The sequence below is a fragment of the Pseudopipra pipra genome, chromosome W (genome assembly GCF_036250125.1).
Source record: "Pseudopipra pipra isolate bDixPip1 chromosome W, bDixPip1.hap1, whole genome shotgun sequence".
NCBI classification, from domain to species: domain Eukaryota; kingdom Metazoa; phylum Chordata; class Aves; order Passeriformes; family Pipridae; genus Pseudopipra; species Pseudopipra pipra.
In genome coordinates this window covers 60209481-60234441 of record NC_087580.1, presented here as the reverse complement: position 1 = coordinate 60234441, position 24961 = coordinate 60209481, and the positions used below count along the sequence as shown (strand labels likewise).

The following is a 24961-nucleotide window of genomic DNA, read 5'->3' as shown; positions in this document are numbered from 1 at the left end:
AATCTATACAAACCCAGTACTAGCTTTGTACCCCAACCTCCACAGGGCCACTTGTAAGTTACAGCAATAAACCAATGAACTACCACAAAAAGTGTTTCCTTCTGTACATGATTTTTATTATTTACATAATACAACAGAGCATAGATGCTGGATAATGTGATTATGTGCAATACCTAAGTATGAACTATCTGTACATGCTAAATTGAAAGAACAAAGGTAAAGTAAAAGCTTGATGCTTATAATAGTGAACTAAAAAACTAAGATTGAACACTGCAATAAAAATCATAAGTAGCATCTTGTGCACATACACAACTATTTACACATGAGAAGAGGCATTACAACACTCATCTACACTATACTTGATTATATAAAAAACGCCCACAAGTTTCATACATCACAAAAACCCCTTCCATTATAACACAGAAGTGATATTACCAGACAAGCATCAGTAAACTCTACTGCCCTTTCTAGTTATTATACAAAGCTGTAGATAATGGAGCCCATGCAATACACCCAAGAACACTACAGTCCTACACCCAAATACAATTAAAAATGATAAACCAGCCCTCCAAGAGTGGTTCCAGCTCCCACTTAAGACTACTGGAGTCACGTTGGGTATGATTTCCATAGCCAACAACTATTACATTTAAAACTTTTCTTTTAATTGAAAAAAAGCTCCCAATATTATTTTGAACCCAGAACACACTGAATTTAAGAAGTACATGAATAATAAACTGCTCAAATACTTCTGCAACTTACACAGATGCATGTGTCACTTGATAGAGTTGCTGTGGTATGTCTAAAAATCCCACACATAGCTTTTGTTTTGTAAGTTAATCCTGGCACTATATTGTGCTACGCAATGTTATTAGCTATGCAAGGAAAAGCAGACAAGTGTTGCAGGTCAGTTCTTAAGTTTCTAACAGGACATTTCCTTTGGGAAATTATTTTCATTTTCAAGATTCTAAAGTTAATGTTATCTGTTCCAAAATAGATTTCTTCTTACACATCTCTTTTTTCCCCCCATTTTTCTCATTGCAATTGCTAAATGACTTTTTTATTAAATATGACACCAACACATCTTACTGGGTGGTAGAGTCCTCTACATGTCATATTCTGCTGGAAAACAATGATGTGTGGAAACTAAAAGTAGAATAAGATTTTAAATGGATAGAAGTAGACCGCCAGCCTTTCTGGCAAATCCTTCTCCCAAACAGGCACAGTCTTTGGATAGTGATATACACCTTGAACAGCTCAAAAGGCAGATCTGCTGCAAACACGAAGTATACATCTGTTTGGCACATGTGAACTAGAGCCTGTCTTCTTTGCATGTGTCTTCCTGTGCAGGTTCTGACCTTCCAATCGTATTCTGAGAAGAGCATATGCGTTTTCAAGGGCTGTATCTATTCAATTCTGCCTGTAACAAACACACATTCTGAAATATCATTAAGGCAGACAAGGCTAAAATTAAAACTTTGGAGCACAAAAGAAAATGGCCATGCATCTGTTCTTTAATGCCTTCCTAGGGTATATTAAAATAAAACAAATAAAAGTCAGTCTTTTCACAAGTAGGCTAGTTTATATTCTCTGGATTTTTTCAGCTACCACAACTGGATTCTCTTTCCGGATTTTTGCTGCAGCTTCTGTTTTGTAATCATATGGACAGTTATGCTTGTCAGAATAACGGTGAAGTCCACAAAATAAGTTTCCACATCGGCAGTCAAACCCTGTGTAAAGTAAAGGAAAAGCAACTTCACTAGGAAGCTTCGGACTTATGAAAGCTATAAATTAAGGGCTTAGCCATTACAAAGGGGGGTATTTGCATCTACTGTAACAGATTAAGTGAAATGAATATTTTCAAATATCAGCTTTATTAAGGGATCTAACATTATGGATTTTGAAACAGCAAGAAAAAGTTTAATGCCTACAGATTTCAACATATTTAATCTAGTAAGAGGCAACTAATCATATAAATCTATTCAATACTGACATAGTGCTATCATACCTGTAAGGCCAACCTTCTTTCTGCATGTGAAACATCTGTTCCTCTTTGGTTTAGGCAGTTCAGAAGCTTTCTCTTCACTCTGTGAAGTACTAGGTTGAGAAACTGATGGGCTTGGTTGAGTAACAACTGTTAAAGCAAGAAATAAAGGTTATTTTCTTCCTTTTCTTGACTTCACTAGCATGTTTGTATTTATCAACAGTAAATTCCCCTCTACTAAGACCCTGAAGTTTATTGTCTGAAGTACTAAGTAGAATAGGTATTCTATTAACTTTCCTTTTATCTCTACAGAAAATGATCAAGTTTTCCCCACTGTTCCATCATCTAGAAAATACAGGATACCTAGTGTTATCACCTGTATACACCCATATAGGTCACATACACACAATATTAAAAGTAATATGACCCAGTTTAAATTAATCCAAAACAATAACAACATTGTCAACGTTGTTGAACAGAGGGGATACTTGTGGAAAAGTCGATAGAAATACATTTTAGAAACAAGTAACATTTACACTAATGCTTTTTTGTCATAGTACCAAGTTACTCTGCCACTAGAGTTGCCAAGTCAGATGATCTAAAACCTCAAACAGTACAACACCAAGCTAGATTCTGTGATACATCAAGCATACTACTACAAACCACACAGCTCAAAAGACCCCTTGTTTCAGACACTTTTTTTCACTAATTTAAAGAAAAAAAATACATATTTACATTGGATATAAGTATCCTTGTACTATATCCAGCCTTAATGAACAAGCAGTTTGAGCTGAAATGGCTTATTTTTCAATTGCCTTTGTCATGAACACTTTTGGTCAAATTTGTCACTTTTTACTCAAGTTTATGCAGAATAAAAATGGGTCCTTCTGTGAACTACTGTGGATCTGTTAGTTTTCTCTGAAAAATTAATTTTTGTATCAGTTGTTTTTAAAATCCTTTTAATATTCAAATTAGTGCAGAGAAAGTCAAGGGAGATGTGTTTGTATACAAACTTTAACACATACAACCCAAAGAGTCTGTCCCTGTTCAGTTTTCCTGGACACTCAGTTGTATGATTACATCTGTTGTCTTAAAAGATAATGAGCAAGCTATAAAATACACTCCATAATTAACAATCGAGAATATAGGTTTAAAGGACTCACTTGTAACCAACTTCACGCATACAAATAGGATTTCTCAGTTGAGATCCTTTTGGATCAGTAAGCATTCCATGCCGAAAGTGGATTTTTTCCAAATATCATAAACCCCTTATAGTTAACTTTTTATTACCTTCACTATTAATACCTGCTCTTATAAGATTTTACTTGTATTATGTTCATATGCCTATTACTAACAACACAAAGCCTCACAGATCCGAGCCCAATTTCACAATTCACTGTAGAAGTTAACAAGGAGAGCCTCTAGAACAAGCAGCAGTCACAAGTATTGATCTAGAACAAGCAGCAGTCACAAGTATTGAGACCATGTTGCTGAGAACACAGCTGCGCTGGGCAGGGCACATCTCCAGCATGAATGACCACTGCCTCCCTAAGATCTTGCTTTATGGTGAACTTGCCACTGGCTGCCGCAAGAGAGGAGCCCCAAAGAAAAGATACAAGGACTCCCTGAAACAACATCTCAGCCTTGGTCATATTGACCAACATAACTGGTCTACTCTGGCCTCCAATCGGGAGGCCTGGAGACACACCATCTATAACACTGCTGTTTCCTTTGAGAACGCACACAGGATCACTCTCGAGGAGAAAAGACAACGCAGAAAGAATCGTGTCCTGCAGAATATACCACCTAAGGAGTCCTTCTGCTGTGCCTTTTGCAATTGGACATGTCTATCTCGTATTGGCCTCATTAGCCACCAGCGTGCTTGTAACAAATGTAGATAGAGCCTTCCTAAATCTTCGTTCGTGAAGCCTAGCCATGATACTACTAACACAAAGCCTCACAGATCCGAGTCCAATTTCACAATTCACTGTAGAAGTTAACAAGGAGAGCCTCCAGTCAGTAGTTCATATTTCAGATTGTGAACAAGATTCAGTAGTGACAAACTTCCAGAGGTAACAAGGAACTTTCAGTGCTCATACCCAAAAAGTCTTATACAGGAAAACAGTACTTTCTCATGCAATATGATAACTGTAAGTCCTAAGGAACAACTCAAGCTCTTTACTGACTTTATTTTTGAATATTCTACAGATTTTTCTAGAAAGTGTGAAGAGTTCAGCATCAACACTATTTTGCTAATTCTGAGGACAACAATACTATCCAGTCTTGGATATATAATGTTTTTTCCATATTTAAGCATGCTATTAATAAAAAGCAAAGGTATGGCACTACAATCATAACTGCTATTAATAATTTTAAGAGTAATTTCCACAGCTGTTTTTTTAATTAAACAATTCCTTTGTCTTGACAATTAATATTTTCAAGATGAACAGGTATAGCCCTTTGAACTTGTCTTTAAACCCCAAGGAAAGTAGCGTTCAGTATCAGATAGTCTAGTTGAGAGCCTGTGACAAAAAAAATCAGGTTAAAAGCACTGATACGACACTGTAAGCCTGTTGGATATCACAGACCTTAGGTGACAGGCATTAAGAAATTGACTAAACATCTCCCAAATCAAGCAGCATGGTCAAGCTCCTTTTTGATTTGTTATATTAACAGTATGTTTAAAATGAAATGCTAGTTGTAAGCTATGGCAGATGGAAAAAGGGAACCTTCCAATTCTCTCTCCCATCCCACTCTGGGGGAGTGAGCAAGCAAGCAGCTGTGCATGCTTAGCTACCTAACAGGGTTAAGCCACAACAAGCATTTTTGGTGCCCAATGAAGGGCTTGAAGGGTTTGAGATAATGACAGATTTGACTGGAACATGCTAGGTCAAATTTATAGCTGTCAGTGCTGTTTAGCTAGTAATCAGCAGGCTCCTGAGCTTGCCATGGGCTCGCTTGCCTGACTGTAAATTGAAGTGTAGTGCTCGTTAGTGGTTGCTTATCATCTTACTCTGCTGTGTCTGAGAACATTTTGATAACAGCAATGACCATCCATGCACATTGGCTGGCAGATGGCCAAGGCATTGCTGCTGTACTGGACAAGTTGGAATTCTGTATGAGCTCAAGTCAAAGAGACTGTGACCTGTGGATAAGTCCACATGGGAGCAGGACACTGAAGCATCTGTGGCCATGGTTACATCTGTGCCACAGCAGGTATGCCTCAGAAGGGATTGTGGCCCAAGAAGTCCACACTGGAGAAGGTACACCTTGAAGCATTTGTGGCTGTGGATAAATCTACAACAAAGCAGGTAAACTCCTGAAGGGACTGTTGCTGTAGGTAAGGCCACACTGGAGCAGGTACATCTCTGAAGGGATTGTGGCTGTGGAAAAGGCCATGCAGGAACAGGTGCACCTCAAAGCAACTGTGGCTGTGGATAAGTCTATGCTGCAGCAGGTATACCCTAAAGAGACTGTGGCTCATAGATAAGGCTTCACTTGGACCAGGCACACTCCTAAGGGACTGCAGTCTGTGAATAAATCCAAAGCAGGGGCAAGGTGTATTGGGTCTGGCCGAGCTGGAGTTCATTTCCCCATAGTAGCCCTCACAGTGCTGTTCTTTGCATTGGGAGCTAGAAAGGTGTGATAACACACCAGTGTTTTGGCTACTGCTGAGCACAGCATCAGCACTGTAACATTCCTTCCTCAGTCGAGGGCAAGATCCTGGGAGGGAACACAAGTAGGCCACCTGACCCAAATTAACCAAAGGGATATTCCAGACCATATGATGTCAGCTCAGATAGAAAAGCTGAGGCAAGGAGCAGGAAGGCAGGCATTCATTGTTTCCAATGGCTGCCTGCTGAGAAACCGTCACGCGTGCTGAAGCCCTGCTTCTCGGGAGTGGCCGACCATCGCTGCTCATGGGAAGTAGAGAATAAATCCTGCTATCTTTCGCTTTGCTTTGCTTTTGCTCGCGCAAGCTTCCACTTTGCTTTTGCTTTAAATAAACTGCCTTATCCCAACCCACGAGTTGTTTTTTCCACCTTACTCTCTCTACTGTCCGACTGGGGATTCCTAGAGCAGCTGGGTGGCCACCTGGCATCCAGCCAAGGCCAACCCACCACACAAGGGGAGGAGCTCATTGCAATGTTAAACCCTTTGGCCTGGTACAAAGGGACCAAGAGTAGAGATTGTAATGGATATGCCTTTAAACTGTTGTAACCTGTTATTTGAATTGCATGTTATAGGACATATTTATAGCAGGAACCACCTGAACCAGTGGAAGTCAAACCTCACAAGAAGTGGTGCAAGTGCAGCAGTGACCAAATTTGAGCTCACTGAGCCATCAAGACAAAGAGATAGCGTAGTAGATAATTTTGTGTCACAAAACAAAGATTAAAAACAAATCCATCTGAAATGACGGTCAGGCCTAAAAGAGTTAACTGAGATATCTGGGCCTGCTGAGAAAGCCCCCCCTAACATCTACTCTGCCTGTGCTGCTAAGACTCGTTCTGTTCTGTTCACTGGATCAAAAACGTAGAAGAATACTAGAAGCAGTATACAATAAGCCTAGGGGTAATAAATTAGGATAAGGTAGACATTTGAATAGAAGAAACAGGTCTAGAGCCAAGGCTTTCTCCAAGCTTCAGTAATCAGGGCAAGAACAATAGAAAGGTAGAGAGGTCAGAGCGAGAAAGATGAGAAAAAGACCCTCGACTTGAGGCCGAAGGCCGGATGTACCCCCAAAATTGAGTTCCAAAAGAAGCACCACCCTAAGCTCCGCCTAGACTCCGCCTATCATCAATATGTATAGATAGATGTTGCAATCATATGAATATGTATAAAAATCATGTATGAAAACTGTATAAAAACCCTGATTTTGTGTGATACCTTTGAACAAGTTTGTCCAGCGAGAGCTGGCTTGTTCCCAACGTTGAATAAACAAATACCTTGCAGCTTAAAGATACAAAAGTCTCTGAGCAGTTAATCATTCCAAGGTTTTTCGGCATCAATCTAAGGGAAAATGTTACCAACTACTACAAATGTATTTCCTCCTCAATATAAATAAACTGATGAGTGTTCACTGTCACAACCAGCAACATGGGAACTAGAAAGCAATGATAATCCTAAGTGCAAAGGTCCATTTCCCAAAAGAGCTGCCTAACAGGATCCTTCTCCCACAACTAAAACACATTCGAAAAAAGAAAAGCTGGTAACGTGCAGAAATGGGCAACTAAAAGGTCCCAAGACAAGGAGGTGGCATAGGTTCCCCTAAATCAGAATTAAAGTGTTCAATTTATTACTCTACACAGATAACACCTGCAAAAAGGAGGCATCCACCCACTTTTATGCCAGCAGAGTTAGATCTAATAATGAGTTTTAATAATGAAGTCTTCAAAGTTGCTTCTGATTAACAGCTAGAACAGGGACAACACCCTTTAACTAAAGCTCACACATAAAAACAAACCCCCATTTTTCATCAAACTGTGTCTCAAATGAAATATAAGTTGTAGTTGTTCTGACATAACATTAGTAGCAAAATTCACCAGATACTATCCTGCCAACTGCTTGTCACAAAATGCTCCCCCTAATATACATGAAATAAATTTTATGTCAGAAATCATACTGTGTTAATCATCAGGCAAAGTACTCAAAGTGATTGCCATATAACTGCCATGGAATAAATCACTAGATAAAAGCTGAAATGATGGTAGGAAAATGGTTGTTACTGTCACCTGCAGACCTACCTCCTCAGTACCAATAACCCTATTCATATGGAGCAAAGTCTTTTATCACCAGAATATGTTTTATTGCCTTAACAGAGGTCCTGTTGGCATGTAGCCCTCTGTTCAGCACCATGGTTATTTCTCTTGCCAACCACCAGCTTAGGTTACCAGATGAGGTTTGTTTCACTTCAATTTTATGAGACCAGCTCTCCTGCTACAAGGTTGAAGAACTTGGAAGTAAAAAGAAGTTTCCAGAAATTGACATGATTTTAAAATTTTATTAATAAGTAATACAACAATAAGTTAACCACAGGCATTGTAAAATGCACTATCATCAGGAACAACAAAACAAGCACAAGGGATGCCATTCAGAGGGACCAGGACAAGCTCAAGAAGGGGGCCCATGTGAATCTCATGAGGTTCAACAAGGCAAAGTGCAAGGTCTTGCGTCTGGGTCAGGACAACCCCCAATATCAATACAGGCTGGGGGATGCAGGGATTGAGAGCAGCCACGTAGAGGACTTCGGGGTACTGGTGGATGAAAACCCAGATGGCAAAGGCAGGGACTGAGAGAACAAATAACCATCCACTGTAGGAGATCAGGTTTGAAACCATTTAAGGAAACTGCAGGTGCATAAGTCCATGGGACCTAATGAGATGCATCCACAGGTCCTGAGGGAACTAGTGGATGAAGTGACTAAACCACTATCCATCATATTTGAGAAGTCATGGCAGTCCAGTAAAGTTCCCACTAACTGGAAAAGGGGAAACATAACCTCCATTTTTAAAAACGGAAATAAGGAAGACCCAGGAAACTACAGACAGGTCAGTTTCACCTCAGTGCCTTGCATGATCGTGGAGCAGATCCTCCTGGAAGCTATGCCTAGGTACATGGGAAATAAGGAGGTGATCGTCAACAGCCAACATGGCTTCACTAGAGGCAAATTGTGCCTGACAAATTTGGTGGTCTTCTATGACAAAGTTACAGGATTGGAAAATATGGGAAAAGTGACAGAAATCATTTACCTAGACTCATGAAAAGCATTTGGTACGACCCCGCACAACATCCTTGTCTCTAAAGCGGAGAGACACAGATTTGACAGACTGACCACTTGGTGGATAGGCAATTGGCTGGATGGTCGCAGTCAAAAGCTAAATGTCCAAGCAGAGACCAGTGCCAACTGGCATTCCTCAGGGGTCCCTATCAAGACCAGAGCTGTTTAACATTTTTGTCAGCAACACAGACAGTGGGATTGAGTAAGTTAGCCAATGAAATCAAGTTATGTGTTGCTGTCAAAGTGCTGAAGGGAAAGGACCTGGACAGGCTTGAGAGGTGGGCCCATTCAAACCTCATGAAGTTCAATAAGGTCAAGTGCAAGGTCCTGCACCTGGCTCAAGGTAATCCTAAGCATAAACACAGGCTGGTCAGAGAACAGATTGAGAGCAGTCCTGGGGAGAAGGACTTGAGGGTGTTGGTGGATGAGAGGATTGACATGATCCAGCAACATGCACTTGCATCCCAGAAAGTCAGCTGTATCCTGGGCTGCATCAAAAGAAACATGATCAGGAGGTGATTCTCCCCCTCTACTCCACCCACATGAGACAGCACCTGGAGAACTGCATCCAGCTCTGGGGTCTCAAGCATAAGAAAGACATGGACCTGCTCGAACAAGCCCAGAGGAGGGCCACTGAGAGGATTAGAGGGCTGGAGCACCTCTCCTATGAAGACAGGCTGAGAGAGTTGGGACTGTTTAGCCTGGAGAAGAGAAGGCTATGGGAAGACCTTATAGCAACCTTCCAGTACCTAAATAGGGCCTAAAGGAAGGCTAGAGAGGGACGTTTTACAAGGGCATGTAGTGATACAACATGGGATAATGACCTTAAATTGACAGAAGGCAGGTTTAGATTAGATATTAGGAAGAAATTCTTTACTGTGAGGGTGGTGAGACAGTGGAACAGGTTGGCTAGAGAAGCTGTGGATGCCCCATTCCTGGAAGTGTTCAAGGCCAGGTTGGACAGGGCTTTGAGCAACCTGGTCTAGTGGAAAGTGTCTCTGCCCATGGCAGGAGGGTTGGAACTAGATGATCTTTAAGGTCCCTTCCAATCCAAACAATTCTACAATTCTATTATCATAAATCTGCTAGGATAAGGAACCGACCTTATCCAAGAAGTACCTGAAAAATAAAAAGACAAACAAACCCCCCACAAATACAAGTGTTGCACTCTATATTTGGGAACATTTACTTCTCTCAGTCTGAAAGTAAGATGCATCTTCAAAGCAGACAGAGGAAGAACAGCAAGATTACTGATGATTAGAAGTAAGCCCCAAGACACAGCATGACAGCTGTTCAATCTACACAAAGAAATGCCCTACAAATAAGAAGAATAATGCTACTCTGACCCCAAAGTATTAAACCCACAGTGACTTCGAGACTTCTGAAAAAGTAATAAACACTGTACTAACAGGCTCAAGAATGATCCATCCCAATGAGTAAGAAATTGGGCAAAGGGGGAAAGAAACCTGCATGGATGAATAAAGAACTGTCATTACTCAAGTACAAGCAGGAAACACACAGGAGGTGGAAGCAGGGTCAGGCCACTCAGAATGAATAGAGAGAGGTTGTCAGAGTAAGTAGAAAAGAGACAAGGAAGGCCAAGGCCCATCTGGAATTAAATCTGGCCAAGGATGTCAAGAACAAGAAGGGCTGCTTCAAGTACATCAATAACAAAAGGAAAACAAAGGATAATGGCGGAGGGACTCTGGTTACAGAGGACATAGAGAAGGAAGAGGTACTGAATGCCTTCTTTGCATCAGTCTTCACTGATAAGACCAGCTCTCAGGGATCTCTGACCCAGGAAACCAGGGTAAAGGAATGTCAGAAGGAAGACCTTCCCTTGGTCAAGGAGGATTGGGTCAGAGAACATCTAAACAAACTTGATATCCACAAGTCCATGGGCCCTGATGGGATGCATCCATGAGTGCTGAGGGAGCTGGTGGACACCATAGCGAGGCTGTTCACAATAGTCTTTGAAAGGTCTTGGTGATCAGGAGAGGTGCCTGAGGACTGGAAGACAGCAAATGTCACCCTAGTCTTCAAAAAGGGCAAGAAGGACCCACAGAACTATGGGCCAGTCAGCCTCACCTCAATCTCTGGAAAGGCGATGGAGCACCTCATTCTGAAGGCAATCTCTATCCAGAGGACAAGAAGGTAATCAGTAGTCAGCATGGATTAACTAAAGGTAAATCATGCTTGACCAATCTGATTGCCTTCTATGATGAGACAACTACCTGGATGGATGAGGGGAGAGCAGTGGATAATTGTCTACCTAGACTTCAGCAAGGCTTTCAATGCTGTCTCTCACAAGATTCTCATAGGCAAACTCAGGAAGCATGGACTGGATGAGTGGATGGTGAGGTGGATTGAGAATTGGCTGAACAGCAGATCCCAGAGATTAGTGATGAGTGGCACAGGGTCTAATTGGAGGCCTATTCTCCTGGTGGTATTCCCCAAGGTTCAATACTGGGCCCAGTATTGTTTAACTTGTTCATCAATGACTTGGATGAAGGGGCAGAGTGCCTCCTCAGCAAGTTTGCTGATGACACAAAGCTGTGAGAAGTGGCTGATGCCCCAGAGTGCTGTGCAGCCCTTCAGAAGGACCTCAACAGGTTGGAGAGATGCATAGAGAAGAACCTTCTGAAATTCAACAAGGGCAAATGCAGGGTCCTGTACCTGGGCAAAAATAACCCCATGCACCAGTACAGGCTGGGTGTGACCTGCTGGAAAGCAGATCTGCAGAAAAGGATCTAGGGGTCCTGGTGAACAAGCTGTCCATGAGCCAGCAGTGTGCCCTTGTGGCCAAGAAGGCCAACGGTGTCCTGAGGTGCATTAGGAAAAGCAGGTCGAGGGAGGTGATCCTGTCCCTCTACTCAGCCCTGGTGAGGCCACATCTGGAGTGTTGTGTCTAGTTCTGGCCAACAGACAAGAACTGATGCACAGGAAGTTCCATGTGAACATGAGGAAGAACTTCTTTACTGTGCAGGTGACCAAGCACTGGAACAGATTGCCCAGAGAGGTATTGGAATCTCCCTCACTGGAGATATTCAAGAACAGTCTGGACATAATCCTGTGCAATGTGCTCTAGGATGACCCTACATGAGCAGGGAGGTTGAACCAGATGGCCAAGTATGGTCCCTTCCAATCTGACCCATTCTGTGGTTCTGTAACTACTTTCAAAACTGACAGTGATTTTCCTTACACAAACCAATACAGCTGGAACAATTCATAAAGGACTGTATCCTATGTGAGGGACCCATACTGGAGCAGGTAAAAAATGCAAAGAGGAAGGAATAGCAGAGAACAGTTGTGAACTCACTGCAACCCTCCATTCCTCCTGCATCACTCAGAATATAGAGGGAGGAGGTAGCAGAGTCTGGAAGTGAAGCTGTGTCTGAGAAGAAAAGGGTGAAAGGAAGGCATTTTTAGTTTTATCTTTGTTTCTTACCATCATGTTTAATTTTTTTAATTGACAATAAATTAAATTCAGAAAGGGCTACCAAAGTAATAACAAGGTTTTAGAAGCTTCCTCTATACCCAAACAAATTAGCTAAAATAGAACCCTATCAGTTTAACAAAATGCATTGACTTCCACAGTAATAGGAAGCAGCAAGCATTTCAGTGAAGAGTGAAATGCTTGAGAGCATTAAAAAAAAGTTTTAAGCATTCTAACTACTTTTACATGAATGTAATCCCCAACCCCTACCATGGAAGAGTTTGTAAAAATAAAATAGAAGAAGGGATAAAGGTAATAGAGAGCATCCAAAAGTCATCAGAAAAACACACTGCACTTCTGCAGCACCAGAACTGAAGACTATACTACAAATTACCAAATTCTTGTGCTGCACATTAACATAACTGACTTGTATATAAAGTTTGAGTCAATGAAAATGAGACTGACAGTATTTATTATGCTTTATCAAGCTTGAGAATAAATATTTTATTATTCAGAAACTGCAACTGCTATGCTGATCTAGGTGTCCATGATAAAAAGCTGAAGAATAAACTATATATTCAATTTGATGCCAAAGAACTGGGATAAAACTATGCTGCAGCATATAATTCATCTCTCACATGCTCAACAGACACACTGAATATTTTTACTCTTACATCAATATAACAGATCCCCCTGTTTAAGTACCATACTGAAATATGGTTTAGACTGGCTGCCATTGAGGCTTAATGCCTGTTGCACATCTGTCAAAAAGATACAATAGCATGGTATTGGCAACAAGCACAAGACCAGCAGTTTGGTCCTCAATCTTATTTTTCAAGATAGACAGCTTCAAGACTTCCAAGAGATTATCAGCTCCATTTCAGAATTGTTTTAGTTGGGGGCTTCTACTCAAGCTACAGCAGAGATGTAATGGGAAGACAATTTTGAACACAAGACAAAGTTGATATATCTGATGATTTTATTGACAGCCACAAAGGAACTGTCTACATTTAAATACTATAGCCATGTTCAAAAACAAATCAGAATCAGATATTAAAACAAGAGGCGAGAAATATAATTTATGATCTTGAACATTCAATATCTCATAAGATATTCAGCATATCACTCAGAATATTATCTGCAACACACTGTATTTCATAGCTACTGGTTTTATCTGTAATACAAGTGAGGGCAACCCATAACACAGGGTCTCAACCTGCATGTAGGACAGCTGTGGTGTTGGACACTAAAATAACTCATCATATTGGCTTGGTACAGAGCCGAAAGACAAGTGAGCTAACCATCATCTCATTAATTTCATTATATGGCAACTTTCACGAATGGAAAGGGTAACCTACAACATGGATGGAATAAGACTGTAAGTTAACAATGTTTGTGGAAGATTTTTTTAACATTTATTTTACACAAGACCATATACATTTCAAGTTCCAGTTCACCTTCTTCATAGACAGCACTACGGCACATCTGCGGTTTCAGTGATACCTTACCACATTGCTCTGTAAAACAAAGCTATTACTGGGTTCAGAAAAATAAAGATTTTGATATGCATGCTAGACTAATTGAATCTGGAAACACTAACAGCTCTGAGAGGAGATTCATTCAGAAAGGTAGAGACCCACAAAAGCCCAAAAATGCTAGAAATACACTATGACTTGATACAATATGATTATTTAAACATACTTGTTTTCACAACAACAGTTTGGTTTTAGTGCTCAATATGTAAGTCAGTTCTCTTGTATGGATCTTTTATTACCACTTAAAAATCTGTTTAAACAAAACAGATTTCTTCAAGGCCTCTACTATGCCTCACCAACTTGGTAATGGTATTGCTCTGATGCGATAATCAACACAAGGGAAATAAAGGAATTAAGGTTTTTTGCATTTAATTCCTATAAGTTAGCAAGGAAAAAACCCCACAAATACGAACAATAACTCTAGAATATTTCAGGTATATTCTGCCTTTGGTCAAGACTGAACTAAAATTAAATCCTTAATTAAGTGCAGAAGCAGATCAAAAGCCTATAAAATGCATGATATAACTAATGTTCAATTACGAATTGGAGTTTTGATATAAAGGTATTTATATTTCATTGACTTCTATACAGTTCATCAGATAAGCAACTGAACACATGCCACAATTCAATTACAAAACTACAACAAGCAAGAAAGTTGAACTAAGAAATTACAAGTTATAACAAAATATAGCATGTTAGACATCTAAATTACAACCAACTAGGCCAGTTACACCTGTCATGCCTTTCTTCCTTCAAATGCTAAGATATGATTCATTGCCTTCAGGCCTGATTTGTTCTGAATGAGAATCCAGGTTACAACCTCAGTCTGGGAAAAACAAAAGAAAATACAAGCCTGTTAAGCTTCATTTTTGTCAACTTCAGAACCCTTTGGAATCAGATGCTTAAAATCCAAACAGCAAGTGTATACTTTCAGTCCACAGAATTAAAGACAATTGTGCAGACCTAACTATTTAGAATTTTGACTTGCAGAATAAAATGAGCCTTCATAATGCTTAAGAAAAAAACCACAAAACCTACTTTGCTTCAAGGCTACATTGTTTGTTCCAGACCTACCATCTGATAGACAGTTATGAAATTCAATTGCCAGGGTGAGACTACAGATAAAACTAAAGTACTTTCATTAGCAACATCATGATAGGCATTATCTTGAAGAATTACATCTCATAGAAAATATTAGCTTTGTTTTATGAGGTGACATTAATTATCTACTCTACTATTGTTTCAGCTCCTCCTCAAGAGAGACCAACACATATTGGATGCTGCAGAAAAAGAGAAGGGAAAAAAATGGAACTAATCCAAACAGAATAGGGATTTATAAAAAGTTGAGGCCAGCTTTTTTTGACTGCAAGACACTTACAGGATCAATGTACTAGTAAATACACCATGTGTTTGCTATATCTTAAATGTCTGATAAAACCTTTGTAATTTAAAAATAGTATACAAAGACACTATTCTGTGCTGTCTAAAATCTGCCCTCAACTTGATGAACTTCAGCTTTTAGATCAGCTGAAGACTGTTTCACAAATTTAAGGATACATACTAAGGAAGACAATTTTGTTATAGAAGGTTTTTTTCCAAACATTTAAATTCCATAGTAGTTTTCCCAATGATCTCTATACAAGCTTTAACAAAGCTTTGACTGGTTTCAACCAGCAAGATTATTATCTTGAGTTGCTTTTAGGGATTTTACCCCCTATTCTAATCAATAGAGTGCTGTGTGACACTACATTTAGTTGCCTTATGAGAAAATGGATATTTAGTCAACAGAAATAGAAGACTGCCCTTTAGAGTTGGCAAAATGACAAATCCCTATTGGCAGTTTTAATTAGACAAAATTCAGATATTACTTGACCACTGCTATGTTTTTCTTTCCTGCCTATCACTTTTTCAGGTAGCAATTCATAACAAGACAATATGGGTTTATAAATATTGTAACAAAGTATAAATTTCTAAGTTACATACAATAACTCTCTTCAGATAGCACAAGTTACAAGAAGCTGAAACATGTAAAAATCTCCTCAGTCCATAAATAACCAAAAAAGAATATAGTAAAAGCAATTGTAATTTAGTTCATGCCACAATTTTAACCTGACTTAATTAAAATAGTAAAAACTATGTACAAACACTGAGCAATTAACTATCAGCTGTAACAGCAGTCTTATTGATAAATACGCATCTATACAGTGTTGAGTGGTACCTTCAGGAATTTTCAACACAAAACAAGTAACTTTATCTTCAGTTGTAGCAAACAGATTTTCCTATTAAAAATCAGCTTTTAATGTTTTAAGACTGTTTCAGAATTATTAAAATTAACAAGTATCAATACCTATAGATATCAAACAAGTACATTAAGATACCCATTTGAATAAACTGCTATATAATAAACATGAATACACTCACTTTTTAAAATTGAACATTCTTACTAAGCGATTAGTGTCATAAGTATTCTATATCCACAAAACAGCATTTTGGTTATATCTACTGATTACTCAATAGTCCAAGAACCTTTAGCAGTCTTCATTAGTATTTTAAATCAAGTATTCCCTTATTCCCTTCTGCCCCACTCTCATCCTTCTGTAGAATAGAATTTAAGAACTCTGTTCTTCAAATGCAATAAACCATTTTGATTGCCACAAGTCAGCAGAAACTGTACTGCTAGACTGTATAAAGAAATCAACACTGACTTCAAAATTGAACATCTTGAGCCCAGATACAATTTAAGTGTCTTACTATCAAAAATGAAGGTTTGATAGCCAAAATGCTCCTCAAGTGTCAAAAGTTATGTACTAAAATTGAACACGTCTGAAAACTATATTCTGGCACTAGTAATTCTTGATCCTGAGGGTATTAATACTCAAGAAGCATTCATAACTAACAGTTCCTCAAGACAACCACCACAGAGAAATATGCCTACTTAAAAGAAAGTTTGTCAGCCTCTGTTAAGTCAGTTGTATCCAGTGTTACTCTGCAAACATACCTGGCTCAATCTCTGTTTTTGGTGATACTTTCTCCTCTCTTGAAATGCTCATTTCTGTCATTTGCTGCATTACAGGCAAAGCGGCAACAAGCACATTTCTGTTTACATACAGTGAAATGGGTGATTACATTAGTTTGGAGTACATAATAAGAACTTAAACTGTCAAAATCCATCAAACTACCCGATCAGTTATTATTGATACATGTTCCCATGTTCCTGACCTGTACTTTGATCTCTCTTCCCTAGAAGAAACTAGGCAAACTGTAGCAAATATTTCCCCAGATAAACCAGAAATGTCCTTGTAAATGCAGTAGTCCAACACCAAACATTATTTAGTTCTCATTTATAAAGATTCATAAAGCACTGTAAGGTGCACTGTCATTTTTTCCTCTGCAGAAATTCTCTGTAATAGGGCAATTTTACTGCAATGTTACCTTAACTTGCTATATACTCACAGTTCATTCGAACCTCAAAATAATTACCTCTATGTGGTGAAGAGTCTAGAAATCAAGTCTTATGAGGAGCAGCTGAGGGAACTGAGGTTGTTTCACTTGGAGGAGGCTCAGGGGGGAGCCTTATTGCTCTCTACAGCTACCTGAAAGGAGGTTGTAGTGAGGTGGGGGTCAGTCTCTTCTCCCAAGTAAGAATTGATAGGACAAGAGGAAATGGCCTCAAGTTGTGCCAGGAGAAGTTTAGATTAGATATCAGGAAAAATTTCTTCACCAAAAGGGTTTTCAAGCATTGGAACAGGCCGCCCAGGGCAGCGGTTGAGTCATCGTCCCTGGAAGGATTTAGAAGACTGTGTAGACATGGCACTTAGGGACAGGGTTTGGTGGTGGACTTGGCAGTGTTAGGTTTATGGTTGGACTCGATATCAATGGTCTTTTCCAACCTAAATGATTCTATAGTCTTACCTTGATTTTCCAGATGTGCTACTAGCAGTACCTTCACACTGGCTTAAGCTACCATCTTCTCTCTGTACAGATGCAGAGTCTGAGGTAGGACTGTTTGAACCACTAGCTGTCCCTATATAACAGAAATTTGAGAAGTTAATTATAAGCAAAGTATAGAATACAAGTTAGTCAAGTAGTTCCAAATACAGTTATGAACCATTTCCAATCATTCCTCATTCTACTGCATCTTCTTAATTAAAGATGGACTATATTGTTAATGACCAAAACACAAGGATTATATAAGACAATTGTAGCAGCAGGTAAGTAGAAATCCAAATTAAGATTCAACACCAAGTGGGCCATAATACATCACACAAAAAAGCATTTTTATTGCGATTTAAAGTATCGCCTTTGATATTCGTAGTTTTAGTATGCAGCGATCAGATCTCCTGAAATACATTCTGTGATTCCTCTCATCACCTATACATAATATTTTCAAGACACACACAAAAAAAATGTCTCAAACCTTTACCCATTGGGCTGATTCTACCACTATTCTGCTGTCGCTGAAGATGTTCTTTGTAGCAAACAGAACACATGCCATTTGTTCTAGGATTTCCATAAAATCCACATCCTGTACTACACAGCATGGGCCCTGGGGTCTGGTTTGTCTCTTGAGCCATTTCAATGCTGTAAATAAAACCAAGAACTGCATTAAGAACTGGCATTTCACCAAAATCAATTACAGGGTTATAGAATTAAAGTAGGTCTGCTTACCTTGCCCACAAAAAGTGATATCAGCATTTTTAAAGATGGCTATATTAGCATTTTTAAAGATGGCTATATGGATGTTAATATATAATTCAATACTTCAATTGTATTGATAAGTAACATTGTCAGGAACATCTAAGAGAGGTAAAAAACATCATAGTTTAGTGGGTTAACCTTGGCTGGATGTCAGGTGTTCACCAAGCTGCTCTATCATTCCCCCTCCTCAACTGGACAGGTGGAGAAAAGGACAATGAAAGGCTTGTGGGTCAAGATAAGGACAGGGGAGATCATTCACCAAGTACCATCACGAACAAAACAGACTCAACTTGGGAAAAATTAATTCAATTTATTACCAATCAAATCAGAGTAGGATGAGAAAAAAACAAATCTTAAAACACCTTCCCCCCCACACCTCCCTTCTTCCTGGGCTAAACTCCACTCACGATTTTTCTATTCCCCCACTCCTCCACCCCCCAGCGGCACAGGGAATGGGGGTTGTGGTCAGTTCATTACACATCTCTGCTGTTCCCTCCTCCTCACATTCCCTGCTCCAGTGTGGGGTCCCTCCCACAGGAGACAGTCTTCCATGAATGTCTCCAACATGGGTCCTTTTCCACATGCTGCAGATCTTCACAAACTGCTTCAGTGTGGGTCCCTTCCATCTTTTCTTTCAATGGGGTATAGTCCTTGAGGAACGGACTGCTCCAGCATGGCTCCTTCACAGGGTCACAAGTCCTGCCAGCAAACCTTCACCAGCATGGGCTTCCCTCAGGGTTACAGCCCCCGCTCCAGCACCTGCAACACCTCCCTCCCCAATCTTGGTGTCTGCAGAGTTGTTTCTCTTACATATTCTCACTCCTCTCTTTCAGCTGCTGTTGCGCAGCAGTTTCCCCCCCCCCTTCTTAAATGTTATCACAGAGGTGTTATCACCATTGCTGATGGGCTCAGTTTTGGTCAGCAGCAGGTCCATCTTGAAGGTGACTGGCATTGGCTCTGACACAGGGAAGCTTCTAGCAGCTTCTCACAGAAGCCACCCCATGGCCCATCCTGCTACCAAAACCTGGCCATACAAACACAATACACACAGTAATACTGAGAAGCAATATAATTATCAGACACTAAACTGTGTGCACAGGTTACGACCAACTTGAATTAAATGGCCAACAAAAAATTTATTAACAACCTCTGAGCACTTACAGCATAGAAAAAACCCCACCAAACCACAGCTAGATGGGTAGAACAAGCAAGACCAAGTTTGGATCTACTAAACAGTTCTGGTAATTAGCATAGTTTATCTTTGTAGACTCCAAAAGGACTGCTCCACTTTTTCAGTAATGATGATCTTGCATCATTCCGATGCTAATCCCATTATTAGCAGTTTGTACTTTCACAACATTTGTTTAACAGAACAAAAAAGTCACTGAAGGATGTGCAACAGTCATTTTAAGACTGTATTTTATATCTGTAGAGGATGTTTCTATAACAAGTCCTTTAACTTTGCTTAAATTGCATACAAAGCCCAATACTAAATATTAACTAGTAACAACATACATACAATAGGCCCTCAAAATAGATGATCCAAAAGCATTTCTGAAATAAGCTTAGACCAGATCTTACTCTTCCATGAAAAGTAAAACTATTTTAAACTGTTGAACACATTAATTTACACACCCCATGCATTTCCAAAGAGCCAGTTAAATCTTTTGTCTTTAAGATAAAGGCAGACTTCTGCATCTCCCAAAGGCAGATAATTCTAACCCTCATCTCTGCCATCAACTGCAAAAGTTAGGAATAAAAATACTTCACCTTCACTGGTAGTTGACCACTGCAAAACAAGGCTAGTAGAAAAACTGATATAGTAACCAAATCCTTAGTTCCCAATGTCAATAAAAGTACAATACAGTAATCAAGCCATCTACTACAAATTGAGGACACACTTGTCCTCCAAAAATTTATATGTAGTGAAAGTACTGCCTATAGCATTTGGAAACATTTTAGTGAAAACTCCAGATTACTGCCTTCCTCTTTAAGGGCAGCCACAAAATAGGATGTTTGTCTCCCAATGCTCATGAAAACTCAAGCATACCAAATGTTAATTAACTCTAGTGTATAAAGAATTACTTTTTATAACTTAAAGCCACACTACAAGCTGTAACCATATATCTCAACAGTATGAGAACTGTAATTGACAGCAGCATTTGTCTAGTTAATCTAAACTTCTAGGATCAAAGTAAATCAACAGCTGGAGAAAAGAGTAAAATCAATCTGCTTGCCTGCTGGTGGGCACAGGTCTTCAACAGTTTATACCTTTGTTTCAGTACTACAAACTCGGACTTATTCTGATATACCTCTTAAGAAATTGCAGTTTTACAGCCATACACCAATCAGTGGATACAACAGGAAAACTAAGACTTAAAAAAATTACTCATCTTTATTGTAGCTCTATGTTATTATAACACAAATAAAGACTGTACTTCTGCCCTTATTATGTGCAGGTACAGTCAAAGCACTATCAAAAGTGCTAACACATACACTATCACCATCAATCTCAATTAACTTGCTCCACTTTGAAATTAGCATGTTTCACCACCTACTAAGTTTAGCTTTAGGTATTAATGCTGGTATTAACATATTACAAACAAGAGTCTTTATAGCTCTTTGTCAGCACAGTCCTTCACTACTTGAAATACATGCTGTTAATTAAAAGATCAAGTTGTTATCCAATGCTTAAGAAATTCTATTTTTTCACTCCTTAAGGTCCAGGTATCACCTGACTAGGTTATAATACACTTTCCAGAATTTAATCTAATAACCAGGACACTAAAATATGCCATTAAATATTTTGAATCAACAGTGAAAGTGAGGTTTTCAGAAAAGACAGATTACAGACTTCTCCAATTCTTCCCTACAAACTTTTCTACCAAGGTCACTAAGTACCTAAGGCCTTACAATTTCAGTTCTACTACTCTGAAAAACAAGCTAATACCACTATGTATCAGCGTTCCCAAACTTTTCTCAGAAACTTGGGTCACATGGTTGAGCACATTAGCTTCTACCTGTCACAAGGCTGCAGTGTGACAGACTAATCTAAAGGCTCAGACACAAAACCTTGTCAACAGGGGCCTCAGAAATCAGCTCCTATTTATATATCTGAAGGCTCCCAACTCCAACAATCCACAGAACTGAAGCAGCCAAGCATGCACCCACTGTAAGAGAAAAATATGAAATTCAATTAACATGACTACAGCTTCTTTTCTAGAGGAAAAGGGAGTGCAGATACCTAAATTCAGACAAGAAAACTGCCTCATGATGCTGCATTATCTCAGACATTTTCATCTCTATTTCACAGCAAGAACAAAAAACTGGCTATGATCAGAGACCTAACATATTATTACACCCTCGCGACCTTACAAATACATTCCCCAACCTTTTAGTTGAGTGATTATAACCAAACCTTTGCAAAAAATATAATGAACTCTCCTAGGCCCAAAAAGAGCAAGTCTTAACCCTCTGAGATGCCCATGTTTAACCCTGACCTCCCAATATAAAAAGGAACTATTTTATTCAGCGTGTTAAACAGTAATTTACACCACTGACCTTCACAGTTATTGGCAAGTTTACCCAGGCAAACTAAAAGTGGAACATAAATACTTTGTTATTATTAAAGTTAACAGTCTCATAACTAAAACATCTTTTTAGTTCCAAATTACAACTGAGGCATAGTCAACTCTAATAACAGCAGATATTTAGATTATTTGAGCAGCAAATATAATTAAGCTTTCATGCACACCAAGTGCATTTTCAAGAAACTACAACTTAGGAACTATGTGAAGTGCATAATAAAAGCGCTTCAAGTTACCCTAATACTTCATAGACTCATAGAATGGTTTGGGTTGGAAAGGACCTTAAAGATCACCTAAGTTCCAACCCCCCTGCCGTGGCCAGGGACACCTCCCACTAGACCAGGTTACTCAGGGCCCCATCCAACCTGGCCTTGAACTCTTCCAGGGATGAGGCATCCACAACTTATCTGGGCAACTTGTTCCAGTGTTGCACCACCCTCACAGTCAAGAATTCCTTCCTAATATCTAATCTAAACATACCCTCTTTCAGTTAAAAGCCATTCCTCCTTGTCCTATCACTCCATGCCCTTGTAAAAAGTCCCTCTCCAGCCTTCTCAGAGGCCCCCTTTAGGTAGTAGATTAAATTAATTACTAAATATAATAAAGGGAATACAAATACTAATTTTAAATCAATAATAAAACTTTAGAATTGAGTCAGTGATGAGGCTAAACTGGCTGGTTAAATAAATACTTATTTATCTGAATATCCCCGTCTAGAAAATGGACCATAAAAAAAACCAAACCCAAACCAAACAAAAACAGCAAGGATATTCCAGGTATATGCCTCTCTAACAGTGTTCTAGGTGAAGCAAAAAGAAGAAATAAATGCGGATCAAACCCAGGCATTTCCCAGTGACAATTAAATGCAGCTCAGTAATCCAGACAAAAAGGGAGGCACCACCAAGTGCTCAAAGCGTGGTACGTTTTAGTCGCCATTGCCTCCACAGACCCACGCCCTCCCCCAGGACACCAAAACACAAAAGACGTGGAAGTTGCCAGCCTAAGGAGTTAAAACAAACAAAAAGCCAGCTCCTCTCTCAGCGAGGACCGAGGAAGCCTCATTGTCTCGCTCCCTGTTTGCCCCACTGAGGAGGGAGTAGGGTGTACGCCATCCTGGCCCGCGGCCTCCCACCGCAGCACCCGTCACGTCAGAGGGAAAGAGTCCTCCAGGTAAAACGATAGACGCCTTGCCACTTCTCGCCTCGCGAAAGGCAGCAATAACGCCTCGGGGAGGCCCAAGCACCCCCCGCGCCGCTCCTCTGGGCACACCGCCACCGCGCTAACAGGTCTCAGAAATCAAGTCCACATCCTCCCCCTGTCACCCTTCAGTGTCCGTGTACCTGCTCCAGGCAGGGGGTGGAGCGAGAAACCCCACGGTCGATGTCGGAGACGCTGCAGATGGCTTCAGACTGTTTCTAGGAGAGCGAAGGGCAAGAGGACGTGGGACACGAAGCTGGTGGTGCCACCACCACTTCCTTTCTGCGGCAGCGGTGCGGAATGAAACGCGCGACGCACAGGAGAAAGACGAAAGGAAGGCGCAAGAAAAAGAAAGAATTGAGGAAAAAGGGTGGAGGAAGGAGGGACCTGAACCCGCCGGTCCGCTCGCGTCAGCTCCGCCTCCTCCTGGCTGTTGCTGAGGCCTACACGCCAGCGCACTCCCACGCGAGGGGAAAGAGAGGACGAGATATTTGCGAGGCGGCTCACAGTACCGCCGCCTTTGCCTGCGGAGTCACGAACCTCCCCCTCCCCGAGACTAGGGACTACACAGGAATGGACAGAGACCCCGCACGTCATCTGCTCTCCCAGTGGTGGGGAAACGGAAGGAGCAGTGACAATCGTCTCGCACGGCTTCACCCCGCCCACGGAAGTAAGATGGAGCTGCGCGCAGAGAAAACAAAGCCTTTTCCCCTCCACTTGCCCTAATAACAGACGCCTCCGCCCTTAATTAACGTTTCCATTTAAACTTGAACCTGTAGTGGTGTCATAGGTGAATTATCAAGAGAAGACATCGTTGTGGGGTTAACTAAAAGGGTTTTATTAATGATTAAACGAAGATCAAATGATAATTAATGATTGAATAAAAATTAAATAAAAATCAAATTATGATTAAGCAATAATTGAATGGTAATTTGAGAATGATTTGACAACTATTTAAATAATAATGATTTAAACAATAATTTAGACAGTGGTTAGATGATGATTTTGATAGCAGTCAAACACTCTAGTACTTACTACACTTTTTAAAAGTAAACTACAGCTGGATATATAAATGTTGCATTGCATACTTTTAGGCCTAATGTAAAATGTTGCTTACCCCATTATAGATATCAGATGCTGGGTAAGGGGTCTCAACTGCAAGGAGTAATCTTAACAGGCATCCCTGCTCAAAGGGAAGATTATTGCCATACAGCCTGCTGCCATACAGGAGAGCTCAATGGGTTTAAGGCGGCTACAGATATTTATAGTATAAAGTGATTGACTTGTAGTCAAACCCCCCTTTGGTGTATGTGCAGGAGTGCAGTTGGAGCAGTTTTAGTTTTGTCTAGTCCCAGCTCAGGCTGGTGTTGTTAGCTCCTGATAGACTCCTTAGTTCCTGAGAAGATATGACCTAGCACAATTCTCAAGGTCTGCACATTAAGGATGATTTCCCTGAGGCCGAGTTGTTGGTGATGCCTGAATCAAAGTACTGTTCACTCACATCCATCACAAGCAGCCATTAGTATTTTTTAACCTTGCACTCCTGTTTTATCTATCTTCTGGATTCATTGGCTATTGTCTACTTACACTTTTATACCTAAACAACTATTAGGCACTAGTTGACTACTTGTCTACTTTTTTTAAAAAAAATAGGTTATCTGATAATGAATTATCCGCAGTGATAACTCAGTTTTAAAAGAAATAGGATAATTCTGTGCTTGATGGTGGAGGTTTTTTTCTGTGAGA

The 24961-nt window shown here is 40.1% G+C and overlaps 1 protein-coding gene across 2 annotated transcripts; it reads right to left on the bottom strand.

Annotated features, from left to right (window-relative positions):
- Positions 1 to 99: 99 nt before the first annotated feature.
- LOC135405177 (AN1-type zinc finger protein 5-like) lies at positions 100 to 23818 on the bottom strand. Of its 2 annotated transcripts, XM_064639876.1 has the most exons (6): positions 23359 to 23818; positions 18157 to 18314; positions 17646 to 17757; positions 16732 to 16829; positions 2006 to 2131; positions 100 to 1727 (listed from the first exon to the last, which is right to left on the bottom strand). In XM_064639876.1, exons 2-6 carry the CDS (start codon positions 18305 to 18307, stop codon positions 1579 to 1581), a joined length of 636 nt encoding a protein of 211 aa, XP_064495946.1. In that variant the 5' UTR covers positions 18308 to 18314; positions 23359 to 23818; the 3' UTR covers positions 100 to 1578. The 2 variants fall into 2 exon arrangements, with proteins under 2 accessions (XP_064495946.1, XP_064495945.1); XM_064639875.1 differs by lacking the exon at positions 23359 to 23818 and having other exon boundaries at positions 18157 to 18774.
- Between the last annotated feature and the right edge of the window lie 1143 nt (positions 23819 to 24961).

Excerpts from the sequence above, each read along its gene's own strand:
- LOC135405177 (XM_064639875.1), bottom strand. The coding sequence starts at position 18,352 with ATGCCAGTTCTTAATGCAGTTCTTGGTTTTATTTACAGCATTGAAATG. Across the intron at positions 16,830-17,645 it reads AGCACATCTGGAAAATCAAG|AAATGTGCTTGTTGCCGCTT; the intron begins GTAAGACTATAG and ends GTATGTAAACAG. Across the intron at positions 1,728-2,005 it reads AAAGAAGGTTGGCCTTACAG|GGTTTGACTGCCGATGTGGA; the intron begins GTATGATAGCAC and ends TACTTTACACAG.